The sequence below is a fragment of the Oikopleura dioica genome, chromosome 2, assembly GCF_907165135.1.
Source record: "Oikopleura dioica chromosome 2, OKI2018_I68_1.0, whole genome shotgun sequence".
Taxonomy (NCBI): domain Eukaryota; kingdom Metazoa; phylum Chordata; class Appendicularia; order Copelata; family Oikopleuridae; genus Oikopleura; species Oikopleura dioica.
The window spans coordinates 13,223,241-13,248,893 of record NC_137292.1 but is presented as its reverse complement, the minus strand read 5'-3'; the positions used below and the strand labels follow the sequence as shown (position 1 = coordinate 13,248,893).

At 42.3% G+C, this 25,653-nt stretch overlaps 12 protein-coding genes and 1 long non-coding RNA gene across 15 annotated transcripts; 12 read left to right on the top strand and 1 right to left on the bottom strand.

Moving 5' to 3' along the window:
* Positions 1-3: 3 nt before the first annotated feature.
* On the top strand, positions 4-628 carry LOC145698373 (vitamin K epoxide reductase complex subunit 1-like protein 1). The gene is made up of 3 exons (XM_081775572.1): positions 4-243; positions 312-405; positions 450-628. The coding sequence occupies exons 1-3, from the start codon at positions 4-6 to the stop codon at positions 626-628; spliced, it is 513 nt and encodes a 170-aa protein (XP_081631698.1).
* Positions 509-24,566, top strand: LOC145699630 (cytosol aminopeptidase-like). 2 transcript variants are annotated; one of them, XM_081776905.1, is made up of 6 exons: positions 509-628; positions 735-1,436; positions 1,475-1,755; positions 1,801-2,073; positions 2,195-2,411; positions 24,553-24,566. In XM_081776905.1, exons 2-5 carry the CDS (start codon positions 736-738, stop codon positions 2,401-2,403), a joined length of 1,464 nt encoding a protein of 487 aa, XP_081633031.1. In that variant the 5' UTR covers positions 509-628; position 735; the 3' UTR covers positions 2,404-2,411; positions 24,553-24,566. The 2 variants fall into 2 exon arrangements, with proteins under 2 accessions (XP_081633031.1, XP_081633030.1); XM_081776904.1 differs by lacking the exon at positions 24,553-24,566 and having other exon boundaries at positions 2,195-2,497.
* Positions 2,460-2,897, top strand: LOC145699634 (uncharacterized). Its single transcript, XR_014134050.1, has 2 exons — positions 2,460-2,638; positions 2,679-2,897. It is a non-coding gene; the product is annotated as an uncharacterized LOC145699634 (long non-coding RNA).
* LOC145699713 (uncharacterized) lies at positions 2,936-3,747 on the top strand. The gene is made up of 3 exons (XM_081776980.1): positions 2,936-3,021; positions 3,067-3,310; positions 3,354-3,747. The coding sequence occupies exons 1-3, from the start codon at positions 2,939-2,941 to the stop codon at positions 3,552-3,554; spliced, it is 528 nt and encodes a 175-aa protein (XP_081633106.1). The 5' UTR covers positions 2,936-2,938; the 3' UTR covers positions 3,555-3,747.
* On the top strand, positions 3,779-4,636 carry LOC145699712 (ubiquitin-conjugating enzyme E2 ubc-18-like). Its single transcript, XM_081776979.1, has 4 exons — positions 3,779-3,935; positions 3,983-4,110; positions 4,157-4,227; positions 4,276-4,636. The coding sequence occupies exons 1-4, from the start codon at positions 3,798-3,800 to the stop codon at positions 4,401-4,403; spliced, it is 465 nt and encodes a 154-aa protein (XP_081633105.1). The 5' UTR covers positions 3,779-3,797; the 3' UTR covers positions 4,404-4,636.
* On the top strand, positions 4,943-6,971 carry LOC145698371 (PDZ domain-containing protein GIPC3-like). Its single transcript, XM_081775571.1, has 5 exons — positions 4,943-5,132; positions 5,173-5,424; positions 5,469-5,694; positions 6,694-6,822; positions 6,872-6,971. Exons 1-5 carry the CDS (start codon positions 4,943-4,945, stop codon positions 6,969-6,971), a joined length of 897 nt encoding a protein of 298 aa, XP_081631697.1.
* LOC145699708 (WD repeat-containing protein 26-like) lies at positions 7,144-9,968 on the top strand. The gene is made up of 11 exons (XM_081776975.1): positions 7,144-7,282; positions 7,327-7,404; positions 7,449-7,619; positions 7,659-7,811; positions 7,850-8,002; positions 8,042-8,152; positions 8,194-8,316; positions 8,720-9,219; positions 9,263-9,576; positions 9,614-9,741; positions 9,784-9,968. The coding sequence occupies exons 3-11, from the start codon at positions 7,497-7,499 to the stop codon at positions 9,802-9,804; spliced, it is 1,626 nt and encodes a 541-aa protein (XP_081633101.1). The 5' UTR covers positions 7,144-7,282; positions 7,327-7,404; positions 7,449-7,496; the 3' UTR covers positions 9,805-9,968.
* LOC145699710 (transmembrane emp24 domain-containing protein 2-like) lies at positions 9,993-11,039 on the top strand. Its single transcript, XM_081776977.1, has 4 exons — positions 9,993-10,108; positions 10,151-10,336; positions 10,377-10,458; positions 10,499-11,039. Exons 1-4 carry the CDS (start codon positions 10,001-10,003, stop codon positions 10,711-10,713), a joined length of 591 nt encoding a protein of 196 aa, XP_081633103.1. The 5' UTR covers positions 9,993-10,000; the 3' UTR covers positions 10,714-11,039.
* LOC145699709 (mitochondrial substrate carrier family protein ucpB-like) lies at positions 11,039-12,502 on the bottom strand. Its single transcript, XM_081776976.1, has 5 exons — positions 12,273-12,502; positions 11,702-12,129; positions 11,401-11,649; positions 11,272-11,358; positions 11,039-11,232 (listed from the first exon to the last, which is right to left on the bottom strand). The coding sequence occupies exons 1-5, from the start codon at positions 12,342-12,344 to the stop codon at positions 11,106-11,108; spliced, it is 963 nt and encodes a 320-aa protein (XP_081633102.1). The 5' UTR covers positions 12,345-12,502; the 3' UTR covers positions 11,039-11,105.
* LOC145699707 (sodium/hydrogen exchanger 6-like) lies at positions 12,490-15,352 on the top strand. Of its 2 annotated transcripts, XM_081776974.1 has the most exons (10): positions 12,490-12,553; positions 12,616-12,744; positions 12,791-12,930; positions 12,969-13,415; positions 13,559-13,688; positions 13,730-13,875; positions 13,914-14,376; positions 14,416-14,624; positions 14,667-14,714; positions 14,894-15,352. In XM_081776974.1, exons 1-9 carry the CDS (start codon positions 12,526-12,528, stop codon positions 14,709-14,711), a joined length of 1,737 nt encoding a protein of 578 aa, XP_081633100.1. In that variant the 5' UTR covers positions 12,490-12,525; the 3' UTR covers positions 14,712-14,714; positions 14,894-15,352. The 2 variants fall into 2 exon arrangements, with proteins under 2 accessions (XP_081633100.1, XP_081633099.1); XM_081776973.1 differs by lacking the exon at positions 14,667-14,714.
* On the top strand, positions 15,372-16,730 carry LOC145699706 (host cell factor 1-like). Its single transcript, XM_081776972.1, has 5 exons — positions 15,372-15,569; positions 15,611-15,946; positions 15,988-16,283; positions 16,322-16,483; positions 16,528-16,730. Exons 1-5 carry the CDS (start codon positions 15,388-15,390, stop codon positions 16,659-16,661), a joined length of 1,110 nt encoding a protein of 369 aa, XP_081633098.1. The 5' UTR covers positions 15,372-15,387; the 3' UTR covers positions 16,662-16,730.
* LOC145697425 (uncharacterized) lies at positions 16,763-18,116 on the top strand. Its single transcript, XM_081774627.1, has 4 exons — positions 16,763-16,951; positions 16,992-17,162; positions 17,232-17,499; positions 17,542-18,116. Exons 1-4 carry the CDS (start codon positions 16,769-16,771, stop codon positions 17,934-17,936), a joined length of 1,017 nt encoding a protein of 338 aa, XP_081630753.1. The 5' UTR covers positions 16,763-16,768; the 3' UTR covers positions 17,937-18,116.
* Positions 18,143-25,154, top strand: LOC145699627 (uncharacterized). Its single transcript, XM_081776901.1, has 5 exons — positions 18,143-18,284; positions 18,332-24,480; positions 24,539-24,695; positions 24,741-24,924; positions 24,968-25,154. The coding sequence occupies exons 1-5, from the start codon at positions 18,160-18,162 to the stop codon at positions 25,088-25,090; spliced, it is 6,738 nt and encodes a 2,245-aa protein (XP_081633027.1). The 5' UTR covers positions 18,143-18,159; the 3' UTR covers positions 25,091-25,154.
* The last annotated feature ends 499 nt before the right edge of the window (positions 25,155-25,653 follow it).

Sequence of the window (25,653 nt, the reverse complement as noted above, 5' to 3'; positions counted from 1 at the left end):
AAGATGCTCACTAAGATTATTCTTTCCTTGGCTGGAATCGGCCTCATGTATTATGAGAAAGTCGTGGATGAAAACATGACTGCTGCTGAGTCGGCAAGAAAGGAATACAAAGCGAGTTGCGACATGAAAGTTGACCTGCTCTTCACAGAACAAGAGTTCAGCTGCTCGACGATTCTCAAATCTGATTACGCCGTAGGCTTTGGATTCCTTCAGAATGTAAATATTTACGAGTTTTCTGCAAACGTAACCCGAAAATCTATTGCTTCATTTTCAAAATCAACCATCGCGAGATACAAACAGAGATTTTTCAGGTCTTGCCCGTCGACAGTCCCTTCATCCAGCCAAATTATGTCTACGGTCTCTGGCACTACATCCTCCAGCTCTTTGTAGCTATCCTTGGAGACGGTAAATTCCTTTTAAAAAATATATGATATGAGTTTTTCTTCAAGCATCTCTTTCCCGAACTCTTTCTGTCGGTGGAATCGGTGCCTCTGTCTATTTCACGTACGCGATGATAAAACTCGAAGCAATGTGCCTCGCCTGCATTATTTGCCACTTCATCAACGTCGCCTTTTTCGTTCTCGACACAGCAAAGCCCGCTGCACCGGAGAAACTCAAGCGTCACTAGGTTCATTTTGCGTACTATATACATTCCTTTACCAACGAAACTATTTTCTGATTCAAAGTCAACTAATCTATCGAAAATTAAGAAATAAATCGTTCTTATAATTAAGAATGACCGAAAAAATCGTCTACGTTCACTTCTCCTACGACGACGAAACACCCACTCCCGTTTTGGAGGAGCTTTCAAAGTCTCGCAATGGATCTGTCTTCGCAGGTCTGAACTCTGCTGGCTGGCCAGGCAAAGGTGAAACCCGAATTCTCTGGAACGATACATTCAGCGGCGAGGGTCGAAACATTCTCATTGCTGGAGCTGGTGCCAAGAACGCCAAAGACTACTGCGAGATCGAAATGCTCAACGAGCGACGTGAAAATGCTCGTGTTGCCGCTGGAGCCGCTGTCAACGCTCTCAAGGGACTCAAAGTCGATAAAGTTCTAATGGAGCTTCTTCCAGGGTGTGAAACTGCCCAGGCTGAAGGAGCCCACCTCGCTCAGTGGCGATACAAAGAAACCGAGCTGGCAAAGATGCCGAAGCTCATCGAGCCCATCAATGGCGCCCATGATGACTGGATGACCGGTGTTCGAGCTGCCAAGGCGCAGAACTTTGCCCGTTACTTGATGGAGTCTCCGGCGAATCTTATGACTCCAACGATATTCTGCGAAAAAGTCACTGAACGACTCAATCCTCTGGGAATCAAATGTACTACTCATGGAAAGGATTTTATTCTTTCCGAGAGAATGGGAGCTTTCTGGTCTGTAGCGAAAGGATCCGCCGAGGAGCCGAAATTGTTGAAGCTTGAGTACAACGGTCCAAGGTATTTATCTCATACTTTCTCATCGACAACGATTTCAGCAACCCCTCCGGTAAGACAATCTGCCTCGTTGGAAAGGGAGTCACCTTCGACGCCGGTGGAATCTCAATCAAACCATCAGCAAACATGGACGCCATGCGAGCTGATATGGGTGGCGCCGCTGTCACCGTCTCTACCATCTACGCCCTAGCCATGGCCAAAGCTCCCGGCAAGTATGTTGCGCTGACGCCCCTTGCAGAGAACTTGCCTTCTGGCACTGCAAACAAGCCCGGAGATGTCGTAACTGCTCGAAATGGAATGACCATCCAGGTTGACAATACAGGTAACGTTGATCGGTAGAGATGGACAGAGATTTACATAATTCCAGATGCCGAGGGTCGACTTCTTCTTTGCGATACACTCTGCTACGCTTGCGACACGATCAAACCTGATGTCATCGTCGATTCGGCCACTCTTACTGGAGCCATGTGCGTCGCAACTGGCTGGGCCTGTGCCGGTTGCTTCACATGGTCGACCGATTTGGCAACGAAGCTGACCGCGGCTGGTGTCGAGACTGGAGACCGAATCTGGCGAATGCCCGTCTTCAATTCTCACAAGAAGAAGATCAGTCCAGCGCAGCTTGCTGATCTTAACAACACTGGTAAATATATTTTTGTTTTTGTGTCGCTGAAATGCTTCAAACTTTGAAGTTCAAAAGATATCGCTTTCTAAAATGCTTTCAGTAAAGTATAAATGTTTGCAATTAAAAAAAAATTATCTAGGTCCTCGATGGGGAGGCGCATGCAACGCCGCTGCGTACCTCCGATCCTTCGTCCCCGCTGATGGCCCCGAATACGCGCATCTCGATATCGCCGGGGTGATGGACACCTGCCCTGGCGCTGATGATCCGTCGTACATTTCCAAGGGCATGACCGGCCGCCCCACAAGAACTCTAGCTGAATTCTGCCGAGCTTACAGCTCATCTTCATAATTTACCAATTGTCCACAATTCATTTGATTCTTTTGAAAGTTCATTTTCTGTTGATCCATGCAATAATTAAAAATAAACTGAAATCGAAGTGAAACTATGCAAATATTGAAATATTAGAAGTAAAATGTCAAAGGCGGCTAAAATTCCAACTATTGGCGGAGGACGTGAGAAATACGCGACCGTACGCAAGCTGCAAAAGAAAACAGTAAAACTGAAGACGCTGCTTGTTGATGAGGTTGGATTCTTCAGTGCGTCTCTTTTTGATTAATTAAAAGATCATGTTTGACGGTGAATTCGATCTCGATTGCCTGACGACGTCGATCCCCAATAAATCCCTTTTCGACGAAGATTTCACAGAGCATTGGGACTTTGACGAAACTTTGAACAAAATAATCGCCGAAAAAACGCAAGAAAAAATCGCAAAATCGAAACAACTTTCCTAACTCGTTCTGAACACCAACTTTTGCCTTACCTTCTATTTTCGTAGTAACAAGCATTTTTCTAATTAAAATTTTAATCAATTCTTTTTTTTAGAATGGTTCAACGAATTTCTGCTCGTTTGAGCAAAAAAGATCCGAACAATGGAAAGTTGACTCATCAGCGTCCTGGCCAAGCACGGTAATTATCAATCACTAATTAGTAAAAACTAATCAAAAGTACTAGAAGCAGAGCTGGCGCGAACCGATCGCGATATGCAAAACTAGAAGATACGATCAACAATGTCACAAAGAGCCTGGAATCGACAAGAATCGACAAAGAATCAAAGAAAGCAGAAGAGCCTTCTACGGATGAGAACAACCGTTACTCGCTTGCTGACATATCCGTCATTCAAGAAACGCAGCCAGAAGAGATGAACAAACGAAAGAGAGCACGAAAGGCGGTGAAAGCTCTCTTTGACTCCGATGATGTAAGAATCTGTTACGAACTAACTTTCTTAAAGAATATTCTAGGAGGCGCCAGCAGCAGCGCCAAAAAGTTACGCTACAAGGTCCACAAAGCGTGCCAGCCCACCCCGATCCAAGCCAAAGCTCGTCATTTCCAAGGTGCTCGCTCCCGACACTCCAGAAATGGAACGAAAATCCCGCGTCGCTGGAAGGGAGAACCTGCCCGGCCCGAGATACATTCCGGAATCTGACGAAGAAATGACATAGAAGGACCTTCTTTTTTCACTCGATTTATCTCAGGAAGATACCAGTTCTTCATTTTCCCTTTTTTACCCTTTTATATTTACCCTTTTTCAATATCGAGATTTTCCCCCCATTTTCGCTTACGGATACTTCATTTATTCCTTATCTTTCTCACAATTCCCGTATTCCTGTCGCTCGAAAACGCATTCACAATAATATTTGTTAATACAACTATAAGTTATAGTCTATAACCTTTTCAGTGTCAGAATGGCTGCCACTCGGCGATTGCAAAAAGAACTGGCTGATCTTCAAAAGTCCGACAAACCCGAAATTCTTCAAGTCAAAGATCTCGGCCCTGCAAATGACCAGATTTTGAAGTGGAACGGGACCATCTTCCCGGAGAAAGTAGATGTCTTTGTTGCTTGTACTTTTCTAACATGCAGACTTTTTAGGAGCCTTACAACAAAGGAGCGTACACTATCATCATAGAATTTCCCGTCGAGTACCCTTTCAAGCCGCCAAAAGTTACCTTCAAAACTCCAATTTATCATCCAAATGTGGACGAAAAAGGCAGCATTTGGTATGCAAAACAATTAAAATCAGGAGGTTAACTCCAACTTTTTTAGTCTCTCCGTTGTAGACAAAGAACACTGGAAGCCCGCAACGAAAGTTGAGCATATTCTTACAGAACTCGTTCGTAAGTCAAACCAGTCCACCAAGGGTAATTGGTTATTCAAAATTCTAGGTCTGATCGAGACGCCCGAGTGCGATCATCCTCTGAGAACCGACATCGCCACCGAATTCCAGAAAGACTACAAGAGCTTCGTGAAGTCAGCAGAAGACCACGCTAAGAAGCACGCTCCAAGATCATAAATTCAAGACCATCCCCATTGTTTTTCTGCTGCTCAATTAATTACCTTTGGAGAATGTTGATATGAAAACTGTATTATTTGAACTGGAACAAAACAAAAAGAACCTTTCCAAATTATAGAAAATCTTACATGTAACTCGTTTTCATATCGCAAATGCAAAAATTATGCATTAGAAACAAGTTTGAATTTGATTCATTAATTATTCCCCGTTTCATGTTTAGATTTTTAAATTCTTGTATGTATCGTTTTATTGAAAATATAATCAATCTCTATCTGCGCTTTTTTAAGTTTTGAGTTGAATCCTATCAATTTACCTTGATAAAGAAAGCTGTGTTCATAGGTTAGAATTCAGATAAGATGGTGTTCGGTCTAGGAAAGAAAAAGAAGAAGGCTCCAGCACCGCCTATACCAATGATAAGGGATCTGAAATTCAGATTCTGAATCATCTGATAATAACTCTTTCTCTTCCTTGATTTCATAAATCTAGAAAATCGTCTAAAATTACTCTTAAAAATCCCGCGCAAGCCATCAAACAATCCAATGCCCAGCGCCAATCCCATGCCTTCTCAGCAATCCGCAGCAGCTCAACCTGTTGAGATTCGATTTGATTGTCAGCTAGCGCATGGGGGTCCTGTTTGCGAAGTCAGAAATTTCAGAAATATCAAAGAACTCTATCTTCGAATGGCTGAGGCTATTGGAGTTGATGTTAATAAGATTCTGTTTGTTACTGGTAATTTATTTTATGATAAAAACATATATCCATGAATTAGTTAACACCGAAAAATGCGACATGACAAAGTTGCTCGGCGGCCAGATCATGTTTGGCGACTTCCTCTACTGCCACGTGTCGGCTCCTACGACCACCGTCATCAATGTCCAGAAGGTCTCTCAAATGTTTGGCCTTACCATTACTGACAACGGGAACGGCCAAGCTTTTGTCAAGGGAAAACGAGCTGGAAGTGTGGTAGAACACAACGATGATATTCTACCCGGTGATGCGATTCTTTCCATCAATGGCGAAGGTAATAAATATATCGTGCCCATTTGTTATATTCACGGTATTCAGTTATGATCGGAAAACGACATATCGATGTTGCAAGAAAGCTACGAGATGTTGAAATAGGTAGCATGGTCGAATTTGTGCTCCAGCCTCCAGTCCGCGGTTTCAACATGGTCGGTGGACGCTCCAAAGCGAAAGTTTCTGGCGACATCAACAAGGGCGGTATGACGGTTAGAATCAAGGCCAACGGAGACGCCGAAGTTGTAGAAGGAGACAAACCCTGCAAAACCTCGTAAGAGAGACATGTGTTATCATCATTATTTCTATTATTAGTAGGGGAAATCACTAATAATTGAGCTTTTTTTTTGGGCTTAGTAGGGTAGGCATATAATACCGTTTTAGAAAGCCCAGGAGCTGGGGATCATTTTGACTATTGATACTTGGGGGTGATCTCGTACCCTGAGGGCATTTTGATACCTCCAAAGTCCCAAAATCTGGCCAATTTCGGAAAAGGGAATTTTTGAAGCCTTAACTCGACCTTTCAGAGGTTATTTACTATCCCAGATTGTAGCCCAGGCTCTGACGGTCATTTTGAGCTAAAAAAAAGTAGTGAGGAGGGGGGGTTCCTGAGGAGCTAGAAGCTCTTGAAATTGGGGAACTCGACAAAAATTGAGTACTTTTTCACAAAAAGTACAGGATTTGTATCACAAATGCCTATAAAAGACTTTTTATCCATCTTTCTCCACAAAAAAATGTTCGAGAAATCATCTGGGGTCATCTGAGGTCATATCGGGTCACTTTTCGCAATTTTCGTTTTCATGGATTTGACCTAGAGTGACCTCAGATGACCTCAAATGACATCTCAATTATTTTTAAATAAATAAATATTGATAAAAAGTCTTTTATAGGCATTTGTGATACAAATCCTGTACTTTTGTGAAAAAGTACTCAATTTTGTCGAGTTCCTCAACTTCAAGAGCTTCTAGCTCCTCAGGAACCCCCTCCTCACTACTTTTCTTTAGCTCAAAATGACCGTCAGAGCCTGGGCTACAATCTGGGATAGTAAACAACCTCTGAAAGGTCGAGTTAAGGCTTCAAAATTCCCTTTTCCGAAATTGGCCAGATTTTGGGACTTTGGAGGTATCAAAATGCCCTCAGGGTACGAGATCACCCCCAAGTATCAATAGTCAAAATGATCCTCAGCTCCTGGGCTTTCTAAAACGGTATTATATGCCTACCCTACTAAGCCCAAAAAAAAGCTCAATTATTAGTGATTTACCCTAATTATTAGAGCAATTGAAATCATCGATCAAATGCTGGAAGAGTACGTTGGGATCAGAGATCGAGAGCTTTCCTTGTCCATTTATGAAAGTGGAACGAAGTCCTCTGATTCTGGGACTTTCCTCGATACAGTTACTAGGTTCGTCTATTGTGCTTGAGTTTGGTAAAAACATTTTTCCATCATTTAGTTCATATCCAATGTTCGCCTTCACCGATCAGTTCATACTCGATGTTTGGAACATTATCTCCGATGCCGAATCTGGAGTCATGCCAAAGAAGCCAGCATAACAGTTCATCTCCTTATTCATTGATTCCTTTCTGTCCACAAATGTGCCATGATTCTCCTTCCTTTCCCCGTTATATTTGCACTGACCTCATAATTCTACTTCTCCTTCCAATTCTGTTCAATTTTTGACATTTCTTGATTTATGTTTTTTAATTCCTTTCAATTTTATTTTTATAATTCCGTAGCAAAATCAATTTCTCTCGCATTTTAGATGACAAGCGAATCGGCCCCGAGAAATTGATCACCTTAGGTAACCGCGTTTTGTACAAAAATTACCAAATCACCTTACTAAAGATCCTGATTTGCACTAAAGGTTTCTATTTGAAAGAATTCTTTTCAGGCCCTAATCATTATTAGATTTCGGGTGTTCCAAATAACAAGAGAGGTGGGCGACTCAGATCCTGCAGTGGCGTTGGCCTGCCTCCACCAACAGAGGTAAAGGAGAATGGATTTCGATCAAATTGACCATTATTACGCAGACTGATAGCAAGGAGGAACCACCGCGTAAACGAAAAAGAAGGACTAAAATGGCCAAAAATGGAGTTGAAAATGAGCCAGACACAAACGGATTGAACGGGCACCTGAGCCAGCGAGATTCTGAAGTCGTTCGGCTCATTGGCCAACATCTCGAAGATCTTGGCCTTCAAAAGGTACTTCAATTCTTCTGATGGTTCCTCCATTCTCTCTAGGTTGCGAAGCATTTGATCGAGGAAACAGGAACAGAACTTGAAAACGAGTACGCTACTGAATTTCGCAGCTCGATTCTCACCGGTGACTGGAGCAAAGCTATTGCAGCGCTAGAAAAACTACGGCCGGAGATAAATCACGATGAGAGAGTCCAGGTACTCAAATTGACAGCTACAGAACTATATTTTCTAAGAACATGATCTTTCAAATCTACGAGCAGAAATATCTTGAGCTGCTTGAAGATGGAGAAACTCTCGAAGGAGTCAAATGCCTCAGACAAGACCTCGCTCCGCTTAATATTCAAACAGAGCATTTACAAAAGCTTGCCCAGATACTTCTTGTCCAGGTACGATCGAGCTAGTGAATCAATTTTAAAACGATTCAGGACAAAAAACAGATCTATTCAATGATGAACTGGCCCGGCAAAGGACGGGCATCACGCGCGGCGCTAATGGATAAACTTCAGTCCTATCTGCCTCATCATATTATGCTTCCGGTGAGTGACAAAACTCTCTTCCTTTGAGTACCCTTTTGTAGCCACATCGGCTATCAGTTCTTCTGCAACAAGCCCAGAAATTTCAACAACAGCAGTGCCTCTTCACAAATGGAAACTTGCCACAGACATCTCTCCTATTTGACGCTAAATCGCCCATCAAAAAGGTTCAATAATAGTTCTGAATATAACAGGTTTTTTTTGAGGCGGACATAGACTTTCTGTAACTTTTGATTGGGTTAAGATAATTATGATCTGTAACTTGCAGAATATAGCCGGGTATTAGGTTACTTATTTTTCATCAATTTGGTGTCAGTAATTATTCTGGTGGTGGAGTTATGACGTCATCAAAATGCATTATGAAATAGAACCTTGAACTTTGTGATGTCATTACTCCTCCACCAGTGGTGCAAATACCACCAAAAGCTTATTTAACACACTGGAGACCCTCCCCAACAAGATGCAAAAGAGAGAATAGAAATATCTCGTCTGTAACACCTTCAAAAACGCTCCACCAATTTATGTTCACCTCAAAAAAAACCTGTTTATACTGTTTCTTAATCGAAATAGATACCATCCAAGTGTATTCAAACCCTCAATCGCCACGCTGGAGATATAACCTACTGCCGCTTCAATCATTCGGGCACGCACCTAGCTACTGGCTCGAAAGATGAAACAGTCGTCATCTGGTCAGTAGCATCCAACGGAACTGTTACCTACGAGAAAACCCTATCTTGTGACTTCGAAGTGACATTTTTCGCCTGGTCTCCAAACGATCAGCTTTTGGCGGTTGTCGGAGCCGAGAACACGCCTTGTGTGAATCTCTGGGACGTCAAAGCCGGAACGAAAAAGCATGAGAGTCGACAAAGCCCAGATGATAGTCTTACCTCTGTAGCGTGGTTTCCCGATGGCCAAAGCTATGTTTGCGGGGGCAAACGTGGACAGTTCTACCAAGTGGGCTTGGAAGGACATATTCTTGAGACGTTTGATGGCGTGAGAGTTTATGGCCTTCATGTTATGGGAGACGGGAGAAACATTTTAGCCTCAGACTCTCATAATCGAATCAGAAGGTATCACAACCAAATGATTTCTTCGATATTAATTTGCAATTAGCTATGATTTCGAAGCAATCTTGGACAAAGAAGTCATCAACAGACTTCCAAATCCGATCATGACTTTCTGTGTATCTGCTGATGAAAAGTACGCGCTACTGAATGTACTCGAAGACGGGCTTCATCTTTATGATCTGACTTGCAATACGTTTGTCAGAAAATTTCGGGGTAACCGACAGAGCATGTATCAAATTCACTCTGCCTTTGGTGGAGACAACGAAGAGTTACTCGCGACTGGATCCGAGTGTGGCACAATTTTCATCTTTCACAAGGACAGAGAAACACCGATAAAAGAGCTTACTGGCCATTCAATGGGTAGGAAGAGGAGTAAATCTGATGTTAACTAAATTAGACAAATGCGTGAACTGCGTGCATTTTCACCCCATTTACACGAATCTCTTGGCTTCTGTTTCTGACGACCAGCTTTTGAAAATTTGGAAGCCAGCAGAGAATGAAGATGAATTTGGAAGGCCAGATTTCGTATGAATCTCACATTTGATTGTCTTTTGAAATATTATGTAGGCAGCCACGACATCTCTTTGAAAGCGAAGCCAGCTGAGGAGACCCTTCACCGAAGAGCTTCAAATAAAAACCTATCTTCACCGTTCTTTATTATATTTTTCTGCAAAGAAGCACTCCTTTCTCTCGTTGCTTCGCCATTCAAAGGATTCTGTTATTCAACTCATTTCAAATGCGTTTGCTTTCAATTTGCGATTTCCATTTTCGAATTCAGAAGAAAATGAAGCTTTTGCTTGGCCTTTTGTTGAGCGCCGCTAACGCGTATTTTGTGGAAGTCGATGCGCACAAAGAAGAGTGCTTCCACGAAAAAGTCTCTGCCGGCACAAAGGTAGAAATTCCCAGAAAACGTGGCTTTGAATAATTTCGATAGCTTGGTTTCACTTTCGAAGTCGCAGAAGGAGGCTTTTTGGACATCGACGTCTCCATTACCGGACCAGACTCTAAGGTCATTCATCAAGGAGAGCGAGAATCAAATGGGCGGTACGAATTCGCCGCTCACATCGAGGGGCAATACAATTTCTGCTTGAGTAACAAAATGAGCACAATGACTCCAAAGGTAAAAATATTGAAAACGAAGCGAGCTAAAATTCTGATAGATTGTTATGTTTGATATTAATGTTGGAAACGCACCTGCAGATATTAGCGAGGGAGACATTACTGAAGAACACTCGAAACTCGGTATGTCTAATGCCTTGAATGAAAAACTAACCAGCTCTAGAATCAATGATGGCCGAGCTCTCGCAAGCCATGCAAACAGTGAAGCACGAGCAAGACTACATGGAAGTCCGAGAGCGCATCCATCGCGCGGTCAACGACAACACGAACTCGCGAGTCGTCATGTGGGCCTTTTTCGAATCCGTCGTGCTCGTCTCAATGACACTAGGACAAATTTACTACTTGAAACGATTCTTCGAGGTCCGAAGAGTTGTCTGAACAAATTTAAATCAATCTGGCTCCAACTTCAGCAACACCCACATTTCTTTCAAAATATTGAACTGGGCCACTCTATTTTGTTCTCATACAATCATTGTGGCGGTAGAATAACATAATTTTACAAATATACATACTAACTCTTTATTTTTATTACTGTAACTCATTTTAGCCCCATCTGCCAATTTAGGACCTTTTTTCTCATCGATCTTTCTGGCCCATTTTCTTCCCGAATCCGTGTTTTAAATGATCAATAGAAAAACAAAACTCTTGTGCAATTATCTTCAGCTTTTTTTGGTTCTGGTTCCAAATAAATAATCTCTTATCGAGCTCGTCAATTTATTCTCCTAAAATTTCAAAAGGCTAAATCAGGTCTACAGAGGTATTTGGTGATTTTAAATAGGTTTCATTCCAAAGAAGTATCGAAGTTGCTCCCAACAGAAAAATTGAATGAGAGCATATGGTCCAAATCGAGCCCACTGAGCTGAGAACCCGCGGAAGAGTCCCAAATATCCATTATTCCTTATTGATTATAAGCGGGCTTTTTTTTAACTCACAAACCTGACGATGTAAACGAGAGCTGCAGGCATACCAGAGAACTTTCCAGGATTCGTCATGATCATGGTTCGAGCATTTGTAAAGGGAGAACTTGAAATTTGAACTAATCTTTTTGTAGTTTTTAAGTTTTACCTCGAGCAAGTTATAGCAAAACCAGTAATAATGGAAGTACAAAATATCAGCCCCAGTCGTTCAGGATTTGTCGGTGCCTCCTTATGACCATATTTTGTAAAGTCGCTGTCTTTCCATGAGTGGAGGAAGGGAACGAAACTTTGCCATGTAGAACTTTTTCTTGATGATTCGTCTGAAGAAGGCGTTCTTTTGAGGAAATCTTTGACTTCGTTGTAGACCGCCATTTTTGTTATTCCTATGCTCATCGCTCTGGATAATGAATAATTTATAAGAACTAGTAAAGGACTGTAAAAGTCAAAACCTGACGACTGTTGTTGAAACACCTTCGTAAAAGTTGCGCAACTTGAAAGGCGTGCCGCCTACTTCGACGATTAGCCTGTGAAACTGCGGCGGTTTTCCTACGTATCCTTGAGCTCTAACTTTTAACAACTCCGTAGGACATGCGACGACAGCGGCTAATCCTCCAGCCGAGCAACCGGCTGCCATTCGCGAGAGAATTCGCTGGAGGTTTGAGTCTTTGTCGATGATCGCGCCGAAACCATCCCTAAACGGCTCGTAGAGACCGAATCGGAGGGAAGAGTAGATTGATTCTCGGGCGAGAGAAGCGGTGATTCCTCGGTACCAACCGGAAAAACCTTCTGTTTTGTAGAGCTCCGCCATGACGACGGGAAAGGGGCGAACAGAGGAGGATTTGGCTCGTTGCTGGAAAACCATGGCAGTTTCGAAAGGCTAGAGTTAATTTATTGAGAGCGTACTGATCAAAGCATGAGGGGTACGATAAACATATCTAAAACGTCATTCGCTTATTAATTAATTCGTTTAATTTTGTTACTAAAAAGCATTGATTAAAAATTAATCGAAGTCATTCTTACGTGAACACATGTCTGCGCCGCGGAGCAGGAGACACCCGCCAGCCCCAAGTTTAGTATTTGCTCTCCGTTCATCTATTTTCGCCGTTTTTGACGCCTTTTCACGAAAAATAATTCCCTCTTTTTTCCGGTCGTCGTTTTCTTATTGGCCAGTGAATGAATGGGGAGCCAATCGATTCTCAAGAATTTTTAATAAATGGTTATTTGAATTAATTTATTTCAGATTGGCTGAAATCGTCAAGTCGTCCGATGAGAAATGACTTCCGCTCTTGTTCTCCATGAAGGAAATGTTTCAAGCAATTTCGATTATTTGCTCGTAAAAGCAAATTGGAAACATATTTTCAAGAGGATGCGGGGATCTTGCTCATATTTGTGGTTCTTTTGACTTTTGTCGTTTTAACAGTCTGGGCGCTAAGGAAAAAGTCTTTACGATTTCTGCATGAAACTGGTCTTGCTTTGATTTATGGACTTATCGGTAAGTTCCATGGTTTGATTCTTTGATCAGTACGTTTGTTGTTTAGTTGGTGCTATCATAAAATATGGAAACCCCCTGCCCGGTGAAACCGACGACGATGGTGAGGAAAGTCAAGGCTTGCATGTCAGCTGTGATAATATTTCGAAACCGGAGGAGGTTCTTTTGATTACTCTCAATGGCTCTGAGGTTTGTTAAGTATGATTATCATGTAGCTAGTTGTTCAGTATTCATATAAACTAATGGAAGAAGTGACCGACGAAGAGAAAGGTTATCGTTTCAATGAAGAACTCAGCAAGATCACCTTCGATCCGGAAATCTTCTTCAATATTCTCCTTCCACCGATCATCTTCAACGCCGGATACTCGATGAAAAAGCGGCATTTCTTCCGAAACATCGGTGCTATCACGCTTTTTGCCTTTATCGGCACAACCATTTCTACTTTTGCAGTTGCCGGCGTCGCCTATTTGGCGATGGAACTTTCGAAACTAGCGTCAACGGCGCCAAAGGACATGGTTTTTGGGCATTGTCTGCAGTTTGGCGCGATGATTTCAGCGACGGATCCGGTCACTACACTAGCGATCTTTAAAGATCTCAAAGTTGAACCGAATCTTGACGCGCTGCTCTTCGGAGAGTCAGTGATGAATGATGCTGTCGCGATTGTTCTGTCTGAGGTAAGAGTGCTTTTTCGACGCATCTAAGCATATTTTCAAAAGGGAGAGTTGAGTTTCAGGTATTTTCGGTGTGAAGTTGCCATAGAAATTTCTTTATTACTTGGCTAGCGAAAAGTGAACTTTCTTTCTGACGATATTTTTAGACATTCTCGACAGTGATGCTCTCAGGATCGGAAAAACAAAATGGTCAAATCCTCGTTGAAGCGATTCTAAACTTCATGACAGTCTTTCTGGGATCACTTGGAATCGGCACTGCTGTCGCCATGAGCTCCGGTAATTTCAATTATTTTGAAATAGTTTACAATAATTTTTAGCGATGATTTTTAAATTCTGTCGATTCGATGGTATGGACACTCTCGAAACAGGCCTATTCTTTCTTCTTTCTTGGAGCAGTTTCTTATTCGCCGAAGCATTAGGCTTGACTGGAATCGTTGCCATTCTTTTCTGTGGAATTCTTCAGGTACAAACATGTCCCTATACTCCTCTAATTGATCACAGGCGCACTACACATACAACAACTTATCCGAGGACTCTCAAAAAGGAACGAAAAAGCTTATGGAACTCCTGAATTTCCTCGCCGAGAATTTTCTCTTCATCTACATGGGCATCAGTGTGTTCTCGTACACTCGCCATAAATGGGATCCTTTCTTCATCATCTTTTCGTTTCTCGGGATCTTCCTCGGACGATTTCTCAACGTTTACCCACTTTCTGGGCTTGTTAATCTGACGAGGAAGACTTCTGACAGACCGCCTATCAGTGTCAAGTTCCAGCATATGATCATGTTTTCTGGACTAAGAGGAGCCGTTGCTTTTGCCCTGGCACTACGAGAAACAAAAGCGGGAGGCGATGTAAGTGAAGCGCAGCAAATGATGTTCTCGACGACACTTTTGATCGTCTTCGTCACGGTTCTTCTTCTTGGAGGGGCTACGACTTCTGTCTTGAGTTATTTACAAATTCCAGGTTTGTTCTCTTCCAGGATTTCAATCTAGCGGTCTTTAGTTGGAGTAGAGGACGACTACGAGTCCTTTGCTTCCGACAATCAGAACAAGGCCTGGCGAAGCTGGTACAAATTCGACTCTCAGATTCTAAAACCAACGCTGACCAACTCTGGGCCACCGTTAACTGCCACCTGCCCTTCTTTTTGCCATAAGCTTGCATATTGCCTCACCAGTCCAGAAGCTCATATTAATGATGCTGATGATCAAGAGGTAAAATAAAAATCGAGAGCCAGCCTTTTATAACATATTCAGTTGTTGAATACTCCCGCTCTCTTTGAAGGAGATGATCCTTTTTGAAAGGTTCCGAAATAAGCATTTACGAGTTTTCATTTACCCATGATTAAAGATTTGATTAACCCAGGATTGAAGATTGACGTGATGGGTTTTGAAATAAACATTTAACTTTGCATCGAAATTATTCGATTTGGATGCCATTTTTGACCACTATAATCTTATTTTCTAACTAACATGTGTTTTAGGTAATTCTGGACGCAGACGAACTATCCATTCATCACAACCAGCAGCAACATTCTAGTACAGCGCTCGCTTGAATCAAAACAGCAAAAAGTTCACTTTATATACAGAAAAATATAGTTTTCTTAATGTAGTGTCGTTCTCGTTGCAAGTTGATATTTTCAACGTCTATTTATTCAGTAAAAAAGACCGATGATTTCTTCATTTATTCTTACACTTTCTACTTATAATTTGACTACCTGCAAAATGATCAATTATAAGTTTTAACAGTCTCTTGCAGATACGTACCTCGTGCAACCTTGATTTCCAACTCTAAGTTTTACTCAAAGTACATAAGAATCGCGCCTTATAATCCCCTCAAAGTTGAAATTATTCTGCTACAGATATTGTCATTGCATTTTGGTGCGATACCGTGTGTTTACCTTGCTTATCTTTAAATAACTTAAATACAGATATTTAAAAAGGAGCTCTTCGAACATTTTGGTTCAGATCTTGAAAAATGTTGCTTGCTGAATGGGAAAGCATCGCAGAGCTTCCAACAGGCTTGGAAGGGTTTGCTTCTGTCTCAATCCCAAAGATGGGCATCTTCATCTTTGGCGGTGCAAATGAAAATATGGAAGAGCAAAATGATCTCTTTCAGTACTCACCGACAAATAATGCGTGGACGAAACTCACCACCAGGTTTTAGCGCGCAACTTTTGGTTTAATAAAACTTGAATAAGTGAAGCCCCAATGGGCCGAAGCTGTTGCGGAATGTCATTTCATGAAAAAGACGGAAAAACGTGCATCTATATTTTCGGCGGTTTAAATTCCGGCGTCGGATGGCTCGGTGACATCTGGAAAGGTCAACTGGATCAAGGAAAAGTTACATGGACTCAGATAGAGGTTGATCCTGTTGATTTCACTCCCAGAGACAAAGTTGCCACAGTCAGAGGCGAAAACGAATGCTTTATTATTGGCGGCTTCGGACCTGTTGATTGCGCAGAATCCGAAGATGAACAGGACGCGGATGATGAGATTAAACGCGAGAAAGAAGCTCAGGAGGCGCTCCAACTCGGGTAAAGTTTCATTTACCAGACTTATCAGAACATTTATTTAGCTGGTTCGACGATGTCGTCCGACTTGATTTCACAACTGATAAAGTAGAGATCCTTGCTTTCAAAGGCATCGAAGGCGCCGCTGCCAAAGCCGCATCAGGAGGCTTCATGAACAAGAAAGGGGAAATCATCCTTTTCGGAGGAAAAGGGACAACAGGCAGAACAAATGAAATGTTCATCTACGATGTTGAAAACAAAATGTGGGAATGTGAAAAGCCTGGAGGATTTTTACCCGCGCCAAGATCATTTTTCGCGTCTGCTTCGGTTGACAATAAGTTTTATGTCTTCGGAGGACAAGGTAAACATTTGATTTTGACGAATATAAAAATCTTTCAGGTAAAAATGACGAGCTTCTTGGTGGCCTTCATCTTTTTACTAACGGCAAATGGTCGAAAATCGAATCGAATGGAAAATCGCTCAATCCGCGGCGACAAGCAAAGATGGAGTTCTACGATGGGGTGTTGTACCTCTTTGGTGGAACAGACAAACTCGATACAGGTGAGATACTCGATTCAATATTTGTTTTACGAGCGTTTTCTCAGAGCAAGGAATCGCCAGCGTTCTCAAGGAGTGCTGGAAAGCCGAATTTGTTGAAGGAGAGGCAGAAGACGGGAATGCGCTGCTCAGTGCGATTGGACTCAAACGACGCGTTGATGCGACTGAGGAACAAATTTAGAGAAAATTTTACAATTTTTACATGTGACAATTTTTGATCACTGCCAGTTATCATCACTCAATTTGAGAAGCCTTCAAGAAATTATTAATATTTTTCAGAAATCGTACATGGGGTACTCATGTGGCTTGTGCGACTCGCTTAGATTTCGAAGGCGCAAGAAAAACAAGAAACGACACCATGAGTCGATGCGATCACTTCAATCATTCAAGGAACTTCTGCCCGCTGATCCGAGGCTTGATATAAATTCAGCCGCTGAGGAACAATTTCTCACACTTCCTGGAATAACTGCAGTAAGTAGCAGCAAGCGAAAATGTTTGCTAGTAGATTTAGGACCTCGCTCTTGGAATAACAAAACATCGGACGAAGATTGGCGAATTCAAAAGCATCAATGATCTGGTCTGTGTACCAGATTTTGGCGGAACAAAAACGCTAGATCTCATAAGGCCTGAAATCAAATGCGCCAAGAAACCAGATGCTGCTATCGCGATTTCATGTAATCCGGCAAGGGATAGAACTGCTCTTAGTCAATTTTTCTTTTATTCAAAATTTACTTATTATCCCATACAAAAGAGATTAAAAAGTATCTTCCGAGTCGCCTACTTTCCTCTTGGCAACGAGTTTAACGAAAGTTACTGTTCGTCTTTGGGCGTGAAAGAAGTTATTTGCAGCTATATTCTCAGAAACTCACTCGACCTCGTTGTTTTCAGCGGGAAAAGTCTTCATGAATGCAAAGACGACTTTAATGAGGTCTTGTCTGAGTTAGAAGATCCAAATATACCAAAGATCAAGCTGACATCCGATCGAGGGAAATGGAAAGTTGTTCCTCTTTATTTCAAAGGTTTCGCTCTTTTTTATCGGTGGCATAAAATTTGTCTTTTAGGAGAAAATGACTTGGTATCTCTCATTGCTTTGAACCTGGAAAAAGTCGTTATTTGCGAAAAAAGCGAAGAGGTCATAAAAATTCGGCTTTCTGCGTTCTTTACTCATCAACACGAGTTAACCCTATCCCACTCTACCTCCTCCTCCCCCTCATTGCTTATTTCTAAGAACCACATCTCCCCAACGACCAGTAAATCTGGCCAAACAGCTTACTCAGACACTGGGGTAATCAAAATTTCTTCAAGTCTTTTATCTTCTAAAGTTTCTCCCAACGGGCCCAAGTACGAGAGCAACTTGGAAAATCTCAAGTCAAGCTATATTCCGGCTAGTCCCAGCTCACCCGTTGGGAGAATCACTACTCTAAAGCCTGAATACTTAGAACTCAATTTAATTTAATCAAAAACTTTTTATAATTGTATAATTAAATAAAACTGTATACTTTTAGTTTTGCAAATTTCTGTACCGTCCACTTTAGTTCCTTTTACTGCACATTCAAAGTTCCCGATTCATTTCTATTTTGCCTTTTCCTATCTTATTGTGAGTTAGATAGATTGAAATAAACTAATCTTTCATGAATCATGATATCTTTACTGCGGGGTTTTCAGCAATGATGTAAAAAATGGCGGAAATTCTAACGCGAAATAAGGATTTTTTGAGCAATAATGTTGTTTTCTACAACAATCTTATTATTCACCAGCATCCGACCTTATTATTCAATGAAACTAATACGCAAATTTCAAAAAGGTGAGTTTGCGAACTATAAATGCCCGGACGAGAATATGATCCTTTAGAATCATTACCTATGTCAAGGCCTACACTCACATCTCCAAGCGGATCAAAGTGATGTTCGATAGATCTATGGAACAAAACTTGAAGGAAAAACTGAGGGATGAAATAAGAGGGACGGAGGAGAGCAAGAAAGAAGAAAAATATCCCATTTTTGAGTCTCATAAGCAGAAGTACTTCCAGAAAATAGCGTCCGAACTGAGATCGTATGGAGAAGAGATTGGTAAAACGATTTTCGTTGTGACGAAAGAGTTTGACGTAAAAAGGCAAATGGAGAAGCAAGGGGTTCGTCCGGACATCGTTATTTTCCTGTCGAAAAATGATGTAGGCTATTCAACTGAGAAGAAAGCCGAAATCGTCTTGCCTGTGATCGAAAAATGCAAAAGACATCGAAGCGTCCCTGAGTTCACCGGTGCGAAAGAGCGACTGCGGGATCTTTTCGGAACAACTAGGCAAGACATCGCCGCGCTCTTCCAGCATCACGAATTTAGTCATCACGAGACAGAAACATCTTATTCCTATTATCGCAACTGTAAAGATGAAGACCATGAGTTCGTCAAACTGATCGACGACTCTCCTGGTGAAGTGACTGTTGAACCGCATGATGATTACATGGTCCATAAGGCGGATGAGATACTGGGCGATTGCTTAAAAATCTTGGACAACTTCGGTACATACGGTTTGATCAGATGGTTTCCAGACTTGCAACTGCGACTTACTCTTCTTGCAACGAGCTACAATAATTCTCAACTGGTGAATAAGATAGAAACGAACATGATGGTCAATACTATTTACGAAATGGTGTTGACGACTTTCTTTTCTTGCAAAGCGATCATTTCCGAGCTTGATGAAATCGAAGAGAAAGAGTGTTTGCTAAGCGACAGGCTCTGGATGTTTCTATGGAACCTTCGGGAACGCTTCAACCCTCCTAAAGAGAATCTTGAGATGGATCGAGCGTCCGATCATGATGATTCGGAAAAAGAGCCTGATTCTGATTATGAAAGAAGAAAGAGGGAATGCGAACTGGATGAGTTCCACGATAATGCTGACGATGATCTACCAGCTTGGTTAAGTCAATTTGATGTAAAAAAGATCAAGAAGCCTGTTGAAAGTAAAAGTGCGTACAATCCATACGAAAAGCCAGTAGAAGAACTCGTTGGGGAAGGATTTGGCAAGTACATCGTCAGCTTCAACAGCGAAGTCCTGTGCTATTCGTTTCAGATGGCCTTGAAGCTCATGACGGAGCGGGAGTTCCCCCTTTTCGCATGCATCATTCCCTTCTTCCATGATTCTAAGATGTTCCAACTCGGCACGCCTTTCAAATCTTCAATGAGAAATCCACGACTTGTAGACGAGATCAACGAAAAGGTGTTTGCGAAGAGAGACAAAGATTATGCGAAGACGATGAAAGAAAGTTTGGAGTTCTTCATGGATAGCAAAAATCGCTCAGGGTTGTTGATCACGACTTCTAGCGTTCCGAACTACGTAATTGAAGGGATTGTCACACAGGGAAAGTGTCCGATCAGCCTTGGCTATCGTTTCGAAGAGCCGAGTGCAGATTTCTTTGACCTCCCGGTTAGAGATGGCATGATACAACTTGTTGTCGACCTAAGTACTCATGACAAGTTCAATGAGGTTAGAAAAGAAGTCGAGCGATTTAGTTCTGGTGGCTGCAAAGAACCTGAAATTAAAAGTAAGAGTGACATCTTTACTGATCCGCTTGAGTCGTCGGAAACAAGAATCGAAAAAGCGGACGAAGGAATAATGGATGGATTTCCCGACGATAAAACGGCGAAAGAAATTCTAAGAGATGTTGTCAGTAAAGTTTGCATTCCGGATATTTTCGCGAAATTACAAGTCAACACAGCGAAGGATGGAAATGGAGGGTGGATGGCTACCGCTGGATTTCCATTTGACTTCCCAGTGTCCAAGAAGGTTATGATAAGTGACACCTTTCAAAACGAAGAAGATGCGGTTGAGAATGTGTGCAAAATTGCCCTCACAAGGTTCAAGAAAGAGAATCCTAATGATTTCTTCCTCTTGAAAAATCCGAGAACCGAGGTTGAGGAAAAACGCGAAAAGTATCATACAAGAGGTCCAAGAGAATTCGAGCCTGATCTACCCGAGCATCCTTTCCATGAGAGCGAAAATTTCAAGAGCAAGTACTCAATTAAAAACGACAAGCAATACCGACGAATTTTCCCAGAATGTCTTCAAGGAGGCCAAATTGAACCTGGCAAGCCTTGTTACCTTTATTTAGTCAGTATCAGCAAGACAAGACGCTACTGCGATAACTTCAACATCAAAAATTCGTCGGAAGCGTCTTTTCCTCACGATTTTAGCGATCAGGCCTTTGGCATTCTTGTTGCCAAGCCGATAGTTTCGGTTGCGCCATTTTCAGTATATCATCCGAAGAAGCAAAAAACCACATACGCCCTTGATGTTGAAGTGACCCTACTCAGATCGATGCTTGTTTTCGACGAAGTGGAATTGAGTCAATTGAAACATTTCTACAGAAATATTACAGAACTACACAATGGATTAGGAGAAGATTGTTTACAAGCTAGCGACGTTCTGATGACACTTGAAAAGAAGCGAGATCTTCAAAAAGAGATGAGCAAGGAATCGAAAAAGTTCACTTCTGGTTGGGGCAATGCCGAGAAGCGTGTTCCGGAATACTGGGAGTTGAAACAGTGGGTAAGACAAGGTGAAGTGCAGTTGCTGTATGTTCCACTTGCGAAGCGCCAGCTCCCATGGCATGGTTTTGACATTGACTGGTTTACAATTACCGAGATGGAGGTCTTTGAAAGTAGGTGCATGCATATAATCAGAGCGAGACGCGAAAATCACGCCAAAAAAGATGCAGAAATGAACAGATTAATCAATCAGAGAAGACAACTCACACCGCAGAAAGATGAGAATGGAGAGCCAACTGCAGAATGGGAAGCGTATACGACAAAAATTATAAGGTTGAGAGAAAATCTCAATTTATTGAACGATGCAAATCTTGAATCCAGTAAGACTGGTCCTGCTCCACATCCTTTAATACCCAAAAGAAGCGGGAAGGCGATCAGGAAGAGACACGAAGAAAAGATCCAAGAGAAGCACTGGGACAAGCAGCGTGTCTGGTATGAACCGTATATGAAGGCAGATGCAGGATTTGGCTTCGGTATCATTCAATCAACGAAACAAGAGCAGTTCATTGTTGGGCGGGAGTTACACTGGCGACAGGAGGTGGAAGAGGCTACCTTTTACTACGGCAATAAAATAATAAAAGCACCTCAATTGATACAAGAATCAGAATACGCTTGGCGACGTCCAGTCAAAGAACTATTCAAAGACTACAGCAAACATATGGACCCAAGAATTCCACGAGTTCCAGAGCCAACTAAGAAAAGACGCTTCTACGGCGAGCTTTACAAGACATTCGATAGACAAGATCACAATGTCCGGATTCTTAATCGAAAATCCGTTTCCGACAATACTCCTGACTCGTTGATCTGGCAACCCACGTGCGACAAGTTCTATCTGACTGTAGAATTCTCGAATAAAGATGGTACAATGAAGGATACAAGTTTGAAAGAGCCCATTCCATACGGCGATTATCATAAGAGGATAAAGCCTGAGTTCAACGCAAAGGGAAAACTTGTGAAGATCAGCGACCCCTTCAATAATTCAAGGCAAACGATGATCACAAGACACGCTCCAGAAGGTGGCAAAAAGCAAACAAAATTCCTTTTCATGGAGCATATTGAGTATCACTTCCTTCCAAAGAACCTGTTTATTCAAGCAGCGAAATTGCCTGGAATCACGGTTCGTCTCATTCAATTGCTAAATGCCGAGGAACTTCGTGTCAAATTCGCGAAAGAGTACAACGGTAGGGTTTTTCCGACTCTCGATGAAGGAAACAATCATAGCAAGCCTGGACTATCACCACTACAAGTTTACAAGATGCTAACCAAATCACCTCTTACTACGTACAAAACGACTTCTATCAAGAGATTCAAAGGCCTGGTCGAAGGAACTGAAGCCAGACATGATACCTTCCTCTTCACAAATCTGCCTCCCACAGCCGCTCCTTCTGGATATGTCGCAAGAGATGATGAATTTACTGGTGACTCGAAAGAAGGGACTGACTATTCCTACAAGAAGATCAAGATATCCGAGAAAAAACTTCCTGCTCCAACAGATCAAGAAAAGTTCCTGAAACTTTTCGACTCACTTGGTCCAGTTTATCCTCCGCCAGTCTTCGGTGAGAAAGCTTTTTATCTCCCGCCACATGTAGATAAAATCGTTGATCACAAGGTCCTATCAATTCCACAGAAGCAGGAAAATCTTGATTTTGGTTTACTCAGCAACACGATCAACTGCCAAGAAAAACAAGCATGGTATTTAAAACGCGTCAATCCGAAGAAAACTCCTCCTCGGTACACGGAAATATCTTGCTGGTCAAAACCCTCATCAGAAGAGTTTTCGGACAAGGATCATTTCGACCGGGAAATCGAGTGGTACGGCGAAAAGGAGCTAGAACTGTTCGGAAAACAGCAAGTGGAGCACCCTGGCACTTTCATTCCTTGGTATAAAGATGGAAAGACACCTGGAATCGTCGATGAATCATTGAAGCTCTTCAAATCATTTGGAAAATTCAATGAAAACAAAAAAGAAGGCGAGGCGAGGGAAGAAGCATATGAAAGTCTTGTGCAGCAGGCGATCAATCGATTAGTAATTCAAAGTCACTGCAAAGACTGGTTTTCACTCATTCAAAAAGATGCGGCAATATTCACGGCAGAGTGCGAAACAGATACAGATTCTGAAGAGACAAATACTGTTCTGTCCTTGAAGAATGAGAGCGAAGACCAGCTGAAGATCCACAAATGTTTTGAGAGAATCGAGCGAAAAGCTACCGACCCACCGATTGACTTTATCACTCGCGAGTGTTTCGCTCCTCCTCCATCCCTTCTTCTACGCGCACTTACTCAACGAACCGCAAATGACTTTTTCAATCTTGAGCGACTCGAGTTTTTCGGCGATTCATTCATTAAAATCGCCTGTACTCGTGTTCTTTACGAGAAGTACAGTTATTTTACAGATGGAGAACTGACGAGCGCCCGTGGAGCATATATTTCCAACGCAAATTTTCTAAAGCTGTTCAAACTCAAGCTTTCTGATGGAAGTTGCCTCCAGATCCCCCGCTATATGAACTGTCACGATCTCAGTCAGAAGGGACGTGGGATTCTACGAGCGCCAGGATGGGTTTACACCTTGAATCACGCTCTGACAGACGATAACCAGGATGAAACAGAAATCTTCCCTCGGATTTCCGATGAATTTACCAGCGAGACCGTCCGTCCTTCCCACTTCAACTATATGACGATCGATAGCATTAACAAACTCGTCGACAAGAAAACCGCCGACGTAATCGAATCGCTTATCGGAGCATACCTGGTGACTGGCGGGGAGAAAATGGCTGCTCGATTTGTCTGGATGCTGAATCAGCTCTACATGGATACACTCATTAGTAACCCTGAATACTTGGAAGGAATTCGCAGGAAGCGAACTGTACAGGGCGATTGCCTCATCACCCACCCTCCAGAATTCTGGCCAGAAAATGCCTACGAAGCTAGAGCCGCATTTGGGGAAGATCACATGACTTACAAATCTGAACTAGTGGAGCCCGATTCAAAGACAGATAAAATCATCAAGGACCTTCAGAATGAGCTTCAGTATGAATTCATTTCACCTCATCTTTGCAGACTCGCGCTTGCGAAAAAGAAGTTCACAAAAGATCCCAAAGACAATTATGAGCGGCTTGAATTCCTTGGTGATGCGATTTTGGATTATTTGGTCGTTGATGAGCTCTTCAATCGAAGGTCGGCTTCACTCGATTCTGGAGAGCTTACCGATTTGAAGCAAGCAATCACTTCGAATAACCTTTTTGGATCGTTGGCGTTTTGCATGGGATTACCACAATCGACGTTGATGAAAGCGAGCGCCGCGAAGGATCACATCTCTGCGATGCACAAACTCGAAGAGTTCAAGAATCTGCTCAACAAGCAGGAACGAGGCGTTCCCTTGAATCCTGACTTGCAGCGTGTTCTCAACGTTATGGAATGGACTGATAAGACCGTAAACCGAGCGAAGGAGTATTCTTGCCGTAAGTCGTACTCTCAGTGGCGAAATTTTCAACTAGTCATGAAATAACTCTGTTTTAGCTTATCTTCTCGACATTCCCAAATGGTTTGGTGACGTATTCGAATCTATGTTCGGCGCCGTCTGGCTGGATTGCAATCAATGCCTCCCTCAAATATGGGATATCTACAAGTCCAAGATCATCCCCATCATGGGCATTGAAGGGAACAAGCCATACAAGTAAACTACGCTTCTTTACTTATTTCCAACTTATTTAAATTCTAGTCCTGAGTTCATAAACAAGCTCAATCCAAGAAGAGAGATCGCAAAGCGACTTTACTCCGAAACAGCCGGCACCGGAAAAACAGAGAAACTCAATTCACGGGACAAAATCCGCGAGTTTTTGAAGTCGCATAGAATGGAAGAGCATACTGAAGACTGCCTTAGATTCACTGGATATTACTTCTGTGTAAGTCAATAGTTTTGGTAATAACTTGCTAATCGTCTATAAGTACGTGGAGATATATCTTTCAAGCCAGAAAAACGTCACAAAGCGCGATATCGGAATCGGACTAACGGAGAATTCCGCAATTTTCGCTGTCTTTCACCGCCTGCTTTTTCAGCTAAATCTCTGAAAATTCACCTCACTGCTAACTCTCACCATTTCATAACGGATAATAAACCATGGAAACATCACGCAAACAAAACAAAATTTGGTTATTCCAATACATTTTATTTCTATTTACAAAGAATAATTGTTCACCATGGGCGCCAGATGTTCAAGTCAAGAGCAGGGTTGAATGCAGTTTTGCCAGAAAGGTTAGATAAGAAATATGCGATTCGCAGTTTCTGCAGGAGCTGCTCGTGTTCGGGAGAGAGCTGAAGGGAGCCAGAAGATGAAGAAGCTGGCGAGGGAGTGAAGTTGATTGATGAGGGTCGTTTAGCTGGAGGAGTAAATTCGCAAGAGTCAGTGGAGCGTCGTTTCTTGGGTGATCTTCGGACGATAGGAGTTGGCAAAAAATCGATTCTCAATTCGTCGGGCTCGCCGAACTTTGTGACGAGGCAGTCGATCGTAAACTCCAGCAATCCTGCTCGAGTGTTAAGTTGACGAGTTGTTCCAGCGCTGATAAAGCCTTCGGTGTCGAGCGTTTGCTTGAGGATTTCGAAGCAGTTCTTGAGCTTGTTTCTGTAATACGCG